Genomic DNA, 15,518 nt, shown 5'->3' on the forward strand with positions numbered 1-15,518 from the left:
CCTTTCTGAGGAGTCAGTCACCTGTGTTAGGACAAGGTACATTCTGCTTATTAAAATGAACTCTCGGGATCTGAGAACATTCAGCTCTATCTGTCCTTGATTGAATTGCAAAATATGCTTCACACTGCAGCCGTGCATGAGAATAACTTATATTATCTATCAATAGGCTTTTCATTTATATATTCTGGCTACAAAAGCTGTAACTGGAGAAGCCCATGGGAATAACTTGGGCCTATTAATGATCAAGGCAACAATGTTGAAAGGCAATGTTAATGAAATTATGCAATCATTAACCTGAAAGGAAAAAATAAAAAGAATCAATAAAAATTCTATTTTAGATGCTTTACACACACACACACACACACATATAAAGTCAGATCGGGAACAGTTTGTTTGCTGACCAGTATTTTTTATCATTACCAGATTTTCTATGCTGGGTAAGAAATGCTTGTGGCATAAGGAATGGAAAATGTAACAAAGGCTAAATGTAGCCTAAGGAAATGAAATGATGTATGAAAATTAATAATTAACTGGCTCATCAGATGAATTATGACTCTAGATTAGTGTATTAATGGTATTTACTAAGAAAGGGCTTTGACTGTAAGTAGATATTATGGATCTTGTATTTTTGGAATTTTCTTGGATGGATGAGTTAACATTGCTTTTCAGTTGTTTTACGTTTTAATCCACAAGGAAAAACAGTTGGAGTCTTGGATTGATAGTGTCGTGACTTTGTATTTTGACTAAAGTCATAACTTTTTTTTTTTTTTTATAATTTTTTTTTTTATAGAGGCATGTTTTTATTTGTTTGTTTGTTTGTTTGTTTGTTTATACATGCACTGGGTACAGTCAGAAGCGTGGGAGGGTGAGAGAATTCACCAGAGCCAGAGCGGGGAGCAGAGCAGGCAGAAGGACCGAAGTACACTGCTGAGGGGAGCAGGGGGCGGCAGGAGAGGTCTGCGCGCCATGTGGGACCCTCCTCTGGTGGCCGGGGAGCAGCCGGGGATCGAACCTGCGTCGCAGAGGCCGCGGGCAGCTTCACAACCCAGCGCTCAACCGCTGCGCCACCGGGGAGGCCCTAAAGTCATAACTTTTTGAGAAAATTAGTGAAATTATTAAATTGTCATATGCCTTAGTTACCTTAGGAGTTAATTTCCTCTATGACCTTCCAGACAGGAGGAGTATGTTTTAGAGTTTGAAAGTGGACAAAAGGAAAGATTTAGTAACTCATGTTGACTCACATAGCAGAATGGACATTTCTTTCTTTAAATCAATGGAGTATTAAAAATTTAAATGTGTCAATATGTCATTTCCCTAATGTTCTAAATGCTGATACTCCTTGCTTTCTCTTCTTTTTGTTTATAGCCTGGAGTAGAGTAGTAGTTTGATGGAGAACAGAGATGAAAGTAATGCCCGAGAATGAAAGTTTTTTTTTAATTTTTTTTTTAAGATTTATTTATTTATTTATACAAGCACTGGGTACAGTCAGAAGCACGGGAGGGTGAGAGAATTCACCAGAGCCAGAGCAGGGAGCAGAACAGACAGACTGACGAAATACACTGCTGAGGGGAGCAGCGGGCAGCCGGAGAGGTCTCCGCGCCATGTGGGACCCTCGCCCTGTGGCTGGGGATTGAACCGGCGCTGCAGAGGCTGCAGGCAGCTTGGCAACCCAGCGCTCAACCGCTGCGCCACCGGGGAGGCCCAGAGAACCAAAGTTTTTAATAGAAAGGTGCTTTTCCAATTGAATCCTACCAATTAAGTTTGATACTGATTAGCTGTGACTTCACTTTTTGGCACAGTGTAGGAAAATGTAATCTTAATACTCATTTTTCAAGGTAAGTGTTGTCTTTCTGCACATTGCTGACATGAGTCTTTTACTACTTCTTGCTTTGATGGAGTCTATAGTGAGTACTGTTATTTTTGCTTCCATCTCTACCCAAATTCCCTAGATTTAAATTTGCCATATGTATAAAGTATACATATTTATTATTGATCATAGGAAATGGGTATTTTTATAATCTTCCTCATCTCAATTATATGTAAGAACAGAATTTCAAGAGACAATAGTGATTATCACCAACTTCCTCATTTTATGGAGGAAAAACCTTAAGTCCAGAAAAGTTATAAATATTCTTCCAGAAGTAGAACTTAGATATCCTAACTTCTAGTAGAGAGCTCTTTTCACTCTGAGGATGTGTTTCTCTTAAAAAATTAACAGTTTCTTTCTTTTTTTTTTAACCAAATGGATAAAATTGATTTTCAAATTCTAATATCTAATGCTTGAAAAATCCATAGGCATAATAGATGTGAAAACCAGATTATGAGGCATATTTTCACAAATAGTTTATATTTTAGTTTTGTCTTGAGGCTGGTTTTCTCAACTTATATGCCACTAACCTATAGGTTTTTCTTTTTGGTATAATCACTTTAATTTCTGGCTGTTGCTCTTTTAGTAATAAAATTTAAGTACATTTTTACAGTTGTTGTTTTTATTTTAAATCAAAAGCTATCTCAGAAATGGAATGCAGTTTATATAAAAAAAATCAAATCCAAGACAGGTATGAGTGTCTGATACTTAATTAAGTTTTCAGTGCTGTAATTATTTTTCCTTTTTGCAAGTTTGCCTTTGTAATGATCTAGCCTAATGTTAAATATCTACTTAAGATTTTTTTATTCAGATTTTTGATGAGAATTCCTGCTTGTATATGATATGGCTGCCAAAATGACTCCCTTATTTTTAAAAATCTGGAAATGGGCAGAGTCTGCAAATCTGCAGATACTTCTCATTTGGACCATGGTCTTAATGACTCATATTTCCAGTCTTGTTGGACAATTCTTTTCAACAATTGCAAACCCAACATACTTATTTTGTCTTTTTAAATTTTTTGGTTGAGTTTGAATGAGTGCTTTCTTCTTCAGAATGTACAGAAATACTACTTTATCAACGAATGGAGAATAGATGGCCAGTATCAGCTAGCAAAAGCACAGAGACATTACATGACTCTTAACCCATGAACAACCAACGAGTCAACAGACCAGTTGGTAATACATTCTGTTCTTCTAAATGGCTGAAATAGAAATGCATCAGAATTTTTCCAGTGTTAAAAAAAAATGTAACTTGCTTGATACAGGATCTATTTCTTATTGTTCCATTTACAAACTTAAATGATGAAGGTTTAGATAACTTAGATTTATTTGTCCAATTCTGGGAAAAGGAGAAAGACCTGATTTATAAGACTACTTTTAGTGTTTCCTAGGGCTGGATGGCATGACAGTATTATCACAGACTGATAGACTTCCTGATAATATAGAGGACAAGTAAAAATCAAGAAGACATTTAAAATTTTATGTTGCTAATGCTTTTTTAAGTCTATCAACATATCGGTGTACACTGTCAACTTTGAGAAGGCACAGTGAGTGCTTGACTTGAAAATTAAATATTTTAGATTTTCTGTGCGATTGAAAAAATAACCTTTTCACAAAAAGTTTGCCTCTTACTGTCCTGGTCTTGATGATTGATAGAGTCATTCATTTGGAAATTGAATTGGAAATATTTTACCAAGACTTCGAGTGGAACCTATAGAAAAGCTAGGAATCATCTAGTAGTGGATATCTGGCTACACATGTTTTATATTCAGTTGGTATTTCCTGTGTTTGTTCATCTTTGGTCTCTTTCTACTACTATATAAAAGGTTGTAGATTGTAACTGCCTGTCATGCTTTTGGAGTATTGGCACTTAATCTCCTCACTGCGTACGCTATGGGGAGCTACAGATCAAGGGAGGGAAGGGCGTTTCCTCATGATTTGTAACCAGGGAGTATTGATATCAGGGGCAGACTATGACATTCTGTGGTCATGTTAATTCTTCTCTTGGTTTTCCCTCTTCCGCTTGAGGAAGGGGGTGGTAAAATGGCAGATAGAAGCTTCGTGAAACTAAGATCAATTTATTGTGTGTGGTGCATGGTGATTCTACTACCCACGGATGGAGGGGCTGTTCTTTCCTTATGTTACATTGTGTACAGCTTTTCTTTTTTCAAGGATCTTAACTCAGGATCCCCATAATTCAGGGTCAGCGTGGAACTAAGACTCTAATGCTGATGTGAATATTGGCTAGATGGCTATATGAAACCTTTGTGAGAGTCCCAGGTCCATATTTTCATCTTTATAAATCTAGGTACTGCAGAAGATTGTTCTTGGATGAAAATCAGAAATGGTTTGATGTCCTTATAGTCTTATTTTTTTTTTTTAATTTTTTTAAAAGATTTATTTATTTTGACACGAGAGCTGGGGTACAGGCCAGAGGCGCGGGAGGGTGAGAGGATTCACCAGAGACAGAGTGGGGAGCAGAACAGGCAGACGACCGATATACACTGCTGAGGGGAGCAGCAGATGCAACAGGAGAGGTCTGCCATGCTGTGCGGGAATCTCTCTGGCCGGCCGGGAATCGAACCCATGCTGCAGAGGCTGCGGACAGCCTCACAGCGCTGTGCTCAACCTGCTGTGCCACCGGGGAGGCCCAATGTTCTTATAATCTTATTTTTAGAGGTCTTACCTGCTTTTGTTTGTTTACTGGAATCTTTGAAGCATTGGTCTCACAGCTCATGAAGGTAGTGCTTATGGGTTTCCCAAGAATTATTGTAGCAAAAAATGAACTAGTATGGACAGATCCTCTAGGAGCAAAATAAGTTTCATTTTGCAAGCTGGCACCAGTAGATTGATTATAGTTGCCAAGAACACTGTATTGAGAAGGACTCAATGGCAAACCAAACAATGCAGTGATCCATAATCTGTGTTTATCAAGAATGCAGGAGGGGAGAGACCCTGCTAGTGAACCAGGCTTTTGATGACTCTGCTCTACATAAATGGCCATTTTGCTAAGAGTGGTGCTTCTCTTCCTCATATTAATGTTACACAGGTTGAAAACTCACTGTAACTTGTTTTCATTTTTGCTTTTAAAAATGCCTGCATTTATTTTTTTGAACAGGCTAATAACCCACATCATGGATAACTTATTGGACTTTGCCTGAAAGGAGTCATTAGTGCCTTTGGATATTTGACCATCCTGGCCACAGGTTTTTTCAGAATGAATGGAAGGTCATGCAGCATGAATCTCCTGCGGTCAACAGGAACCCCTCAGGGACCTGGAATGGTCAGTGGCCAACACATTCCTCCCTTGCGAGCCCACTCAGGGACTCCTGGCCCCTCATCCTGTGGCAGCACACCAAGCCCTGCTATCGGAGGCCTTGCTAACAGTATCCATCTCAAGATGCCCTCAGGAGGAGGGATGGCTTCTCAGAACAACATGGCTGAGAGCCCTATCCATCTACCTGCCTTGAGCCCTAGGAGACAAGTGCTCACCAATGGGAAGCCACGATTCCAGGTCACTCAGGCTGGAGGCATGTCAGGGCCACACACTTTAAAGCCAAAGCAGCAGGAGTTTGGAAGTCCTTTTCCAACAAATCCTGGCAAAGGTAGGATTGTCTTTTTGGGATCTTTTAAAAATTAACAGTGATTTTTTTTCCTTCCTCTAGTCCCTTCTCTGTCAGCAAATCCTATGGAAAAATACATGACCCAAAGTTAGGGCCAAAGTTGATAGTTTCATAATGATATGTAACTTGCTCAGTAAGGGGGTGGATGTGTACACATTTACATGTGTGTGGAGGTGAAGAGGACACAATGATAAATGTGACACCTAGTGGGATTATTAAATACGGTGAACAGTGAGATAGAAATATCAGAAATAGGGTGGTGGTGGAAGAACATAAATAAGTTTAATAGGATTCTGCCCACTGGATATATGAAACTCTGCAAGGCCTGGATTCTACAGATCATGGAGTTAAAGGGGTGACTGGACCCATCATTATGTCAATTGTGTGCTAGAAATAATGTGTTTAGATGGAAAAGGATAAAAAAAGGAGAAATTTTAATAGCTAACAAAATAAGGAATTAGTAAATATCAATGTAAAAATTATATTAAGTGCAGACTTAGAATTTTTATAATGTTTTTAGTAAAAATAGGAAAACAAGCTGAAGGAGAATAATGAAAAGATATATTTTGTATATGTCTAGTTCTCTTACAGAGAACTAGAAAAGCTGGTTAATTTGAAATGCAGAGAGAATGTGCTTTTAATTCAGTAGTGTTTGAATTACCACATATTTTAAATTACAGAATAAAATATATCTATAATTTAAAATAATATATAATTATATATAATTGTATAATAATTGAATAATTTAAATTAAACAATAATTGTTGAAAACAGCAAATTGCTTGACACACTCTGTAAACTGATATTGACTGAGTGAAGTTATTGCAAATGATGTATATAATTGGGCTGGAAAATGAAAGAAAATAGATCCCATGTAAAATATAGCATTGTTACGGAAAATTAAACAATTATATAATCCTTTAGGTATTTTTAGTATTTAGCTTAAAATGTTTATATTAACGGTGTTTATACTACCAAATAAAATTATTAGCAGCTTTGTGACTCATAACTAACCCAGTTTTGGTGAATAATTTTTACGTCAGGCAAAAAGCCAAAAGTTGCTTATTTAGTGTCTCTGTATTTCTCTGCATGGAGACATATAGTAGAAATGGGTAGATTATAAACAAAACAAAACAAAACTTAAATACATCTGTAGCTCTTTTCTGTCTTTTATTTTGGTTTAAGTTTTGTTGTGAATTGTTCTATTTCTTAGAGCTACTGATATTTAGAATAAGTATAGGAAAAATATTTCCTGGGTCTCCATATGAAATAACTCTGTCAGCTGCTGTGTTCATGGCATGGCAAACTAAGTTTCTGAATGTTAAGCTCATGTGTTTGCATTTTCAGGAACTAAGAACCAGTAAAACTTTTAAGCTCATATTTGATTAGTGAACTGTAATATGCTTTTATATATACTTGTATTTGAAATCCTGACTGGCAATAATAATGGTGATAATGTTAATAACTTGCATTTATTTTATCATGACATTTTGCATGTGTCAGGCACTGTGTTAAATGCTTTCCAATGCATAATCTCAGTTATTTCTTATGACAGCCCCGAGTATATGATATTGTTGATTAACTGATAAGCAAACTAAAGTCCAGAAAGAATAAGTGATTTCAGGTTGCCAGCCAGTAAGTAGTTTGGGAATATTTGTTTGATGGTGGCCAGAAGTGGTAATAATTATTGTCATGGTCTAAAAAAAAAGTTCATGCTTAAGTGATAGTGAACTCTCCAGGTTAATATATCTTGGAACTCATGTAAAATTAATGCTGCTTTCTGATTCTCCTCTTTTCAATTTCCTGGCTTCTTGCACACCTGTCCAGTTTGCAGTGCTTGTTCTGGAGCTGCATGGTGGGGTCATGCATAGGCATGGATTAGGGGTTGGGGGGTGCCAGGAATGACTGTGTGTTCCTTACAGGTCTTGATTGACATTTCCTAAACTAAACTAATAATAGGATGAGAATGGGCATATATTACATGTGATACATTTTAGGGATATACATAGTCATGGCCCTCAAGAACTTTGAAAAATAAATGGAAGTTAAAATAACGCATTATAATGGCTCTGACAGGGATATGCTTAGGGTGATTTGGCAATATTTGTAGGGATTTCCAATTTATGCTTGATACGTGGATCTTGGAAGAGTTAGGATGTCTAGATAGAAACTCAAAGGAAAAGAAGCTAGCTTATGGTTGTGCAAAGTGTATGTCCTGTGTGTGTGTGTGTGTGTGTGTGTGTGTGTGTGTGTGTGATTGTGTGTGCATGTGAGGGGGCTGTCAGGAACTAATTCTATAGTTTTAGAACTAATGAATAGAGAAAAGCACACTCAAACCCTGGAGGGGAGAGATTGTGGACTTTTACCTGGTTTCATAATAGGGGGTTTAGAGACTGAGAAGAAATAAGACTAGAGAGGATTAAGCAGAAGTCAGGTGAAGGGTTAGAAATGTTAGGGCATGGAGTTTGGATCTGTTGAGGATGCTAGACAATTATGGAAGGGTTTTAACCTTGGGGATGATGTGATAGACTTGATGTTGGCATCACTTCCTCGTTTTGCCATTATTTTCCCGTGTATTATTGACAATGGCATGACCCAGAAAAATAGATACCAATGAACCCATGACTCTGGGTTTATTAATCAGGGCACTTTAGAGAAACAGAACAAATAAGAGATGTATTTACCTCTAATTATATATGTATGTCTATATACCTGTTCATATATCTGTCTATCTATCTATCTAATCTGTATCTATCTTTCTATCTATTATCTATCTAGATACAAACAAATACAGGGATATAATTGCTCATGTGATTATGGAGGGTGACAGGCCCCCAAATCTGCAGGATGAGTCAGCAAGCTAGAGACCCAGAAGAGCTAATGGTTTAGTTCTAGTCCAAGTTCAAAGGCCTGAGAACTAGCACGGGCAACGACATAGGTTAGCAGGTTTGACATCCAGGAAGAACTGATGCTTCAGTTTGAGTGTAAAGGCAGTAATTGGTAAAGGGTCAGCCTTTTGTTCCATTCACGCCTTCAACTGATTGAATGAGGTCCACCCCTATAATGAAAGGCAATCTACTTCACTTGGTCTGTCAATTTAAATGTTAATTTCATCTAAAAACACTCACATAAATACACCAGAGTAAAATTTGACCAAGTAGTTGATTGTCAACTATGACAGTTGTCCTAGCCAAATTGACATGTAAAATGAACCATCACAGTGGGCATTATTGCTTTTGGGCCAAGTGTAATTTGCAAGATAGCTAAGAAAATTCCCTTTCTAAACCCTGAGAGTGATTATGACAGCTCAGGTATTCAGTGGAACCGAGTGCAGAAAATACTACCCAAGAACTGTCACACAGAAAAATGTCTTATTTGAAGACTGGAGGATGCCCACTGGGGCCTCATAAGAAGTAGAAATTTGATTGTAATGTTTATGTTACTTAAGGATTAAATTCTGTTCAACTGGAAACTTAAATATCAGTGGCTTTATCATGGGATGTGGTTCTTAGTCAGCCAAGGGCACTGGTGTGCCATGGCAAATTCAGGGGAGTCACAGCATATCTTAAATTTTGAAGGAAACAAAGATATGTAGCATCCTGTGAACATCAGGCAAACTACTAGCTTTAGGAGAGTCATTGAGTCAACTTTAGATTGCACTGTGCTCCTTTTGATGATGTCATAGCTTTGAAAAGCTGCTTATTTAATAAATGTGATAAAAGGAAATACTTTATATACCCATGTTCATTGCAGCATTTTTCACAGTAATCAAAATGTAGAAGCAACCATATCTACCAATAGATAAATGGATAAATAAAATGTGTCCTATACGTAAAATAAAATCTTATTTAGTTGGAAGGATGTTTTGGCACATGCTGCAACATGGATGGTCCTTAAAGAAGTGAAACATGTCAGTCACAAAAGGACAAATATTGTATGATTCCTCTTATTTGAGGTTCCTCTAGTAGTCAGATTCATAGAGACAGAAAGTAGAATGATGGTTGCTGTCTACTGGAGGTTGTGGGGAGTTGGAGAGTTAGTGTTTAGTGTGTGCTGAATTTCGTTGTAGAAAGATGAAAAAATTATGGAGATGGGTGGTGGTAATGATTACATAACAATATGAATGTTCCTAATGCCATTGAATTATATATTTTAAAATGGTCATGCGATAATTTTTATCTTATGTGTATTTTACCATAATGAAAAAGCAAGTGTTAAGTGAAAATCAAGTGTGAGATAGGAGATGAAGATGGTGGTGCCCATTCTGATTCCAAGGTTTGAGAAGAGGGTATAATTGGAACATAATAATTGTGGCTATTTAAAAAATAAAGTAATTTTATTTTTAATTTAGGTTTCAAACAGTTAATAAGTTAGTACATAAATACAATTTTTTTTCAAACAGCTAATAAGTTAGTACATAAATACTATTAAGTTGTTGACATGTAACAACTTAATAAATGGAGCTATTAGACACGCCCTCCTCCCCCCTTAATTAGGTGTTCTTTTCGACCTAGGGGCACTATGCAAAAATTGCTGAGCTGCTAAGAATGGATTGAAAACATTTGGGAAACTGTCATAGGAGTTTATTTTTCTCACAAAAAGAACTGGCCAGGGTCACCAATTGTTACTAATAATAGTTGGAAGCTGGGGAGGGGGGGAGTTCTCCAAGATGATGGAACTTCCTTTTGTCTTTTTCTTCTTGGTTGCATAATGGCTGCTTCACTGCAGTTTCAGCTATGGAGCTGTCTTCTGAGAAGGGTGACGGAGGAAGGAATAATACAGAGGGCAAAAAGACAAAGGGACAACTTCCTCCAAACTGAACCCCTTTAAATGACTTTCCTAAGAAACCCCATTCAACTATTCCCACATAGTCAATCATACATAATTTATTTCTTAAATAAATTTTATTCTTTATACAGAATTTAATAAAGAATTTGTCATTTCAAATTTGCAATTTTACCTTACATTATTTTGTATTTTATATTCTATTAGGTTGTGTTATACTGTATTTTACTTTTTAGCATTTGCTACCTTTTCGTATTTCGCTCTCTCTCAAGTAAGTTAAACCACTTGAAAATTGCAGACATTATGATACTTCACCCCAAATTCCTTAGCACGTATCTTTCATGCTGTGTAAACAGAATATATTAATCATGACCAAACACTTAAACTTCGGTACAACATTATTTATATATAGTTACACCTTTAAATGTATTCCTACTTATATTATTATTTTATATTTTACTCTACTTATATAACTATTTATAATACAAATTATTATTTTCTTTCTCTGCTTGTAATCCAAACATCCTTTGTAGATGGTTTTTTTTTTTTTTTTCCTTTTGATGCAGGATCTAGCCAAAGATCTTGCATTACATTTGGTTGTTATATCCCTTCAGTCTCTTTTTAATCTGGAACAGCCTTATCTTCCTGCTTCCCTTTGTGATTCATGAAAAACACCATGATATTTTTAAAGAATTTAAACCAATTGTCTCACAGTCTGATTTGTCTGATGATTTCTTCATGACTGGGTTCAGGTTAAATATTTTTAACCTGAAAGACTACTACATATGTGATTTGCTTATCACCTGTTTTATTGTACCAGGAAGTACTGAATCCTCATTTGTCCTTGATTTTGTGATGCTGTTTGATCACTTGTCTAAGGGGTGTTACATATTTCAGCATTGTGAAGGATACTTTCCCTTAAAAATATCTTAAATGATTATCTTATTCTCCAGCAACTTTTTATAGTATCCATTGATGATCCTTGTCTAATGAGTTATTACACTATTGATTGTAAATGGTGAATTTTCTGATAATATAATTCATTCTGTGTTATTTTGCCATGTTCTTCTGGAAAGAGAGCTTTTCTTCCTCTTTTTAGTAATCACTGTACACTCAGATAATCTTTGTTTTTTTTTTTTTTTAAATTTCACTGTGCTATTATTCGTTACCATCACTATTCTTTCTGATGCTCAAATTGTCCCAGATTTTCTGAGTGGGAAACCTTGTCAGCTCCTATGTCTTTTTGACATGTTCCCATTTAGCACTTCTACCTTTCAGTCGCAAGATTTGTGGGCTCTCTCCTACTTCCCTGCCCCAGAGCTGCATTCACCCATTTCCCCCCAAAGCTCAGAACACTGGGAAGTATTTAGAAAACTGCATTAAAGGGTGTTCTCATTGACTCAGGGGTGCCATGTTTCTAGAAAGTTTGCCTGGACAGGTTAGGAAATATATCAGAACAATATAATTAGTTCCAGTTAAAATACAACATTACAGAGTTTGTCACATTTTCTCATTTGTACATTTGTCAGTGGGACTCCTGATTGTTTGCTTTTAGTGTATTTACTTATTTGCTCTGTTCTAAAGAGTTACTTATATCTTTACATGTTTGCAATAGTAGAAATTAGTTTTTAAAATGAATGCTTAGTACATACAAATTTTTAATGTGCTCAGATAAGGATTTTCATATTTATCTGAGCCAATGAGTGAGTTTGGAGGACACTCTGTAGTTGGCAAATTCTGACCATCCTAGAATTAGTGACTTTAGAATCCCAGTTATATTGTACCATGAATGGTATTTCCCCTTACTTCCTGTTTAACAGTTACGAATTGTAATTAGACTGGCAGAAATGCATTTTTCAAAGCATCTGGGAAATCAATTTTATGATCCCCACTTTAAGCACATTTGACACAGCTATTTAAATATTTAAGACAATTCCACATTTGCAGTACCCATAGGACTATATAATTGGGAAGATATTCATTGTAAAGATTTTTTATTTTACTTCAGGGCCTCTGACATTTCTGTTGGGCACTGCTGTCCTTGGAGACAAAGGGAGTTAGTTATTCATTAGCGCTTGTGGGTTATTCATTATTGTTGGTCAGAAGAAGCTGAATAATATCAACAAAGGACACCAAACTAATTGGCATTAAAAAACTCTTTTGTGTCACTTAAGGCTGGTGTCTCTTGTAAAGACCTGGTTTAAGAAAAATAATGTATCATATGAACCCAGGAGGTCTAAACACTAATGTACTTTAAATAATACATTAAGTTTTATTTTTATTTTTTACTGTTTGTGGTTTGCTAACTCAATTGGTTATAACCTGGAGCTCAGGTTAGTTGCTTGATTCCTTGTGGGTCAGTTTGCTTCGTAATTTCCCCCCACTGCCACTTCATAAATTTCAAAATACTGCCATGATTTAAAATGTAATTTTCCTGTTATCATTCCTTCACTTAAGTTTACTCATGGAAAAACAAATGAAAAAAATCTGTTAATACCAGTTCGTGAACATGTTGAATGTAGCCATATTAGAAGTGGGGCAAGAATAGCAATTGGGGTCCCACATTTTTGTTAAGATGCAGTTGATTAGCTTAAGAAAGCTGGGGTTAAATATTTGGTTATTTTTTTTCCTCTTCTGCTTTTTAATCCTTTATATTTCCTTGCACTTCCAATGTGGTTTCCTGCAGAATTAGAGCAAATAAAGTTAATATTCCATAAAAGGTTCCAAAAATAACCAAACCAGTCAGGGACCAAAGGCATTATTCCAGTTGAGGTAGCCAGAGTTTTCATTTCGTCTCGCCAACAAGGCAGGTGAAACACAATGTTTACTTTTGTTTACTCGCTGGGCTACACAGGGTCCACTTTGTGTGATTTATTGATGCTGGATATAAATCAAATTGATGATGGATTTCCAAGTATTACTGAATGGCAGGCATGATTTGTTCTAGTTATAAAAGTGGTTTGTTATAATAGTCCACCTTTAAAATAATATATTACATCAATACACCTACACATCACAAATACTATAGGACATGAAGCTGAAAGGTAACATCGGTTAGTCACCTATATAATAGCATTTTCTAATGCTGCTAAATAGCAATGCTTTGGAATTCTACACAGTACTTTGTAGTTCCTAAACTTTCATACCAATTATCTCATCTGATTTGATAAAAGGTACTATCCCGTGAGGCAGGGCAAGTGTAATTGTTTCCATTTTAGGGATGAAGAGACTGAGGCTCAGTTTGCTGGAAATTTTATTCTTTTTTAGCTGCCTGAATTGTAAATGAATAGGACTCCATAATCCGAGAGCTCTTGCCACAGAAATTCTAAGAAAACTTGCCTCCTTTCCCATTATAGTTTATGATTGCCTCAGTTCCTCAAAGAGTATACCATAAAGAAATTCAAAATGATTTAGCTGTCATTTCCATCTATGAGCTGAGGAAATGGGCCCTTGCTCCAGTTTTCAAATATTGTGCTTGACATTCTTAAAAAATAAGACCCTTCAGAGAAGGGAGGGCATCTGCTTGGACAACTGGGCAACCTTTGAGTGATGCCTACCTGAGTGATGTGAGTATATGTACAACTACACCGTCTCTAAACCCAGAAGGGAGGATAGCATGAATATGAACAGATATGCTACTTTTGAGCCATCAAATTTTAAGGATACAATGGATGGCAATTTCTATTTAATACCTATTTTCATGGCTGCCTTATTTGAATAATGAAAGAAATGCAATTGACTCTGGCATAATGAAAAAGTTAAAAAATGAGACTTGTGTTGTAGGACCTTATTATTCAGAGGTAGTCTGATATCAGCACTTCCAGCATCTTTGGAGAACTAATTTGAGATACATATTCTCTGGGCCAGACCTACTGAATCAGATCTTGCATTTAAATAAAATCCCCAGGTGATTCATGTGGGTAGGGATGGCTTCAGGACTGTGTAAGTAACAACTGCACAGGGTCCTCCCAGCAGGGGTCCCTTGTGTTTGGGATTTAATGGTCTTTGCTCACTGTCTTGACATTCTACTAATTTTATCTTTGAATCTGTTTTATAATTGAAGTCTGATGGAACTCTGGAGCATGTGTGCAGGATGTGTTTGTGGTGCTTGGAGACTCAGTTCACACATAGTTCCATATCCCATTAGGAAGACCACTAACTCTCTGGCCCCCACCTATTGTCTACAGCTTCTGTCTGCACCCTGTGGTGACCTAAGTGTGAATATGGGAAGTTGGGGTGGGATGTGTGTGTTCCAAGTTAATTGTGGTGAGGCTGCACACATTTTGAGGGTATGCACTTGCCCTGTGGGTGTCCCCATGTGGAACAGCCAAGTGTTCAACAGCAAACTAGAAAGCACCCTGACAAGTTAAGAGACCCTGAGAAGAAAGGAAAAAAAATGACTTGCCTACTTTTTGAACAAGGGACCCAACATTTTCATTTTGCACTGATCGCTGTGAATTATATATCTGATGTTGCCAAGTGCATTTTGGAATTTGAGAAGCACTGGTATAGGAAGAAAGAGCAGGAACACAGTACTCAGAAGACGCTAGGTCGAGTTTTGCTGGTTTCTCAACAAGCCACTGCTTTAGTTTCCTTATCTGTAAAATAGTGTGGTGTGTTAAACTTCTCCCACTGCCTCCCCCCTTTCCAAATAAGCAGAGTTTTGACAAAGTGCAGGCCCTGTTACACATTTTTTGAATAGAAGTGTGTCCAGGACGTTTTCATCTTTGACTTTGGTTTCATGAGATTGATAAACAAAACTTGACATTGTGCCCTGAGGATGGGATAGAGTTGAAGGGCAGCATTCGAAATGAAGTAAGTAGCCTAAAACCAAGCCTCAAATCCATGGAGTGAATGGAAGGAGTCAATAAGCTGAGGAAGGCTGACAGGGGCTTGGGTAGGAAGATGATGGTGAGCATATGAGAACATGAGAGCCAACATATTGACTTTCCAGGTTGTCACCCACATGTGTGGCAGTCTCAGGTGGACTTGAGATGGTGGAACATAAATGGTGTTTGCTTTTGAGAATTAAAGTATGTGATAAATGTCAAAGTGCATTTTTTACTATAAACTGTCAAACACATGTCAAACACATGTAAAGTTACAAACCACGTGGGACATGTGTATCTCTATAAATGATAGTAACTGCTGCTGAATGAGATGACCCTGTCCTGCCACACTACTTGTTCCTTTGAGTTGATCTTTGAAATAAAGGCTTTCAGCTTAATCATAATTCTCTAGCCT

At 36.8% G+C, this 15,518-nt stretch overlaps 1 protein-coding gene across 6 annotated transcripts in view; it reads left to right on the top strand.

The window, feature by feature from the left end:
* GLIS3 (GLIS family zinc finger 3) overlaps nucleotides 1–15,518 on the top strand; it is a 654,971-nt gene that overhangs the window by 111,705 nt on the left and 527,748 nt on the right. For 3 of the 6 annotated variants that reach the window (XR_008549586.1, XM_054689181.1, XM_054689182.1), the window contains one exon: nucleotides 4,985–5,471. The exons of 1 other annotated variant lie outside the window; for it this stretch is intronic. Coding sequence is in view for 3 of the 5 variants with exons in the window: in XM_054689181.1 (XP_054545156.1) it covers nucleotides 5,084–5,471 (388 nt within the window). In the remaining 2 variants the exon portion in view is untranslated. Of the gene's footprint in view, nucleotides 1–3,013; nucleotides 3,043–4,984; nucleotides 5,472–15,518 lie in introns of those variants that run through there. 2 more of the 6 variants (XM_054689183.1, XM_054689185.1) reach the window with 2 other exon arrangements.

This window comes from Talpa occidentalis, unplaced genomic scaffold (assembly GCF_014898055.3).
Source record: "Talpa occidentalis isolate TD23 unplaced genomic scaffold, MPIMG_talOcc4v2.1 talOcc4.7, whole genome shotgun sequence".
Lineage (NCBI taxonomy): Eukaryota > Metazoa > Chordata > Mammalia > Eulipotyphla > Talpidae > Talpa > Talpa occidentalis.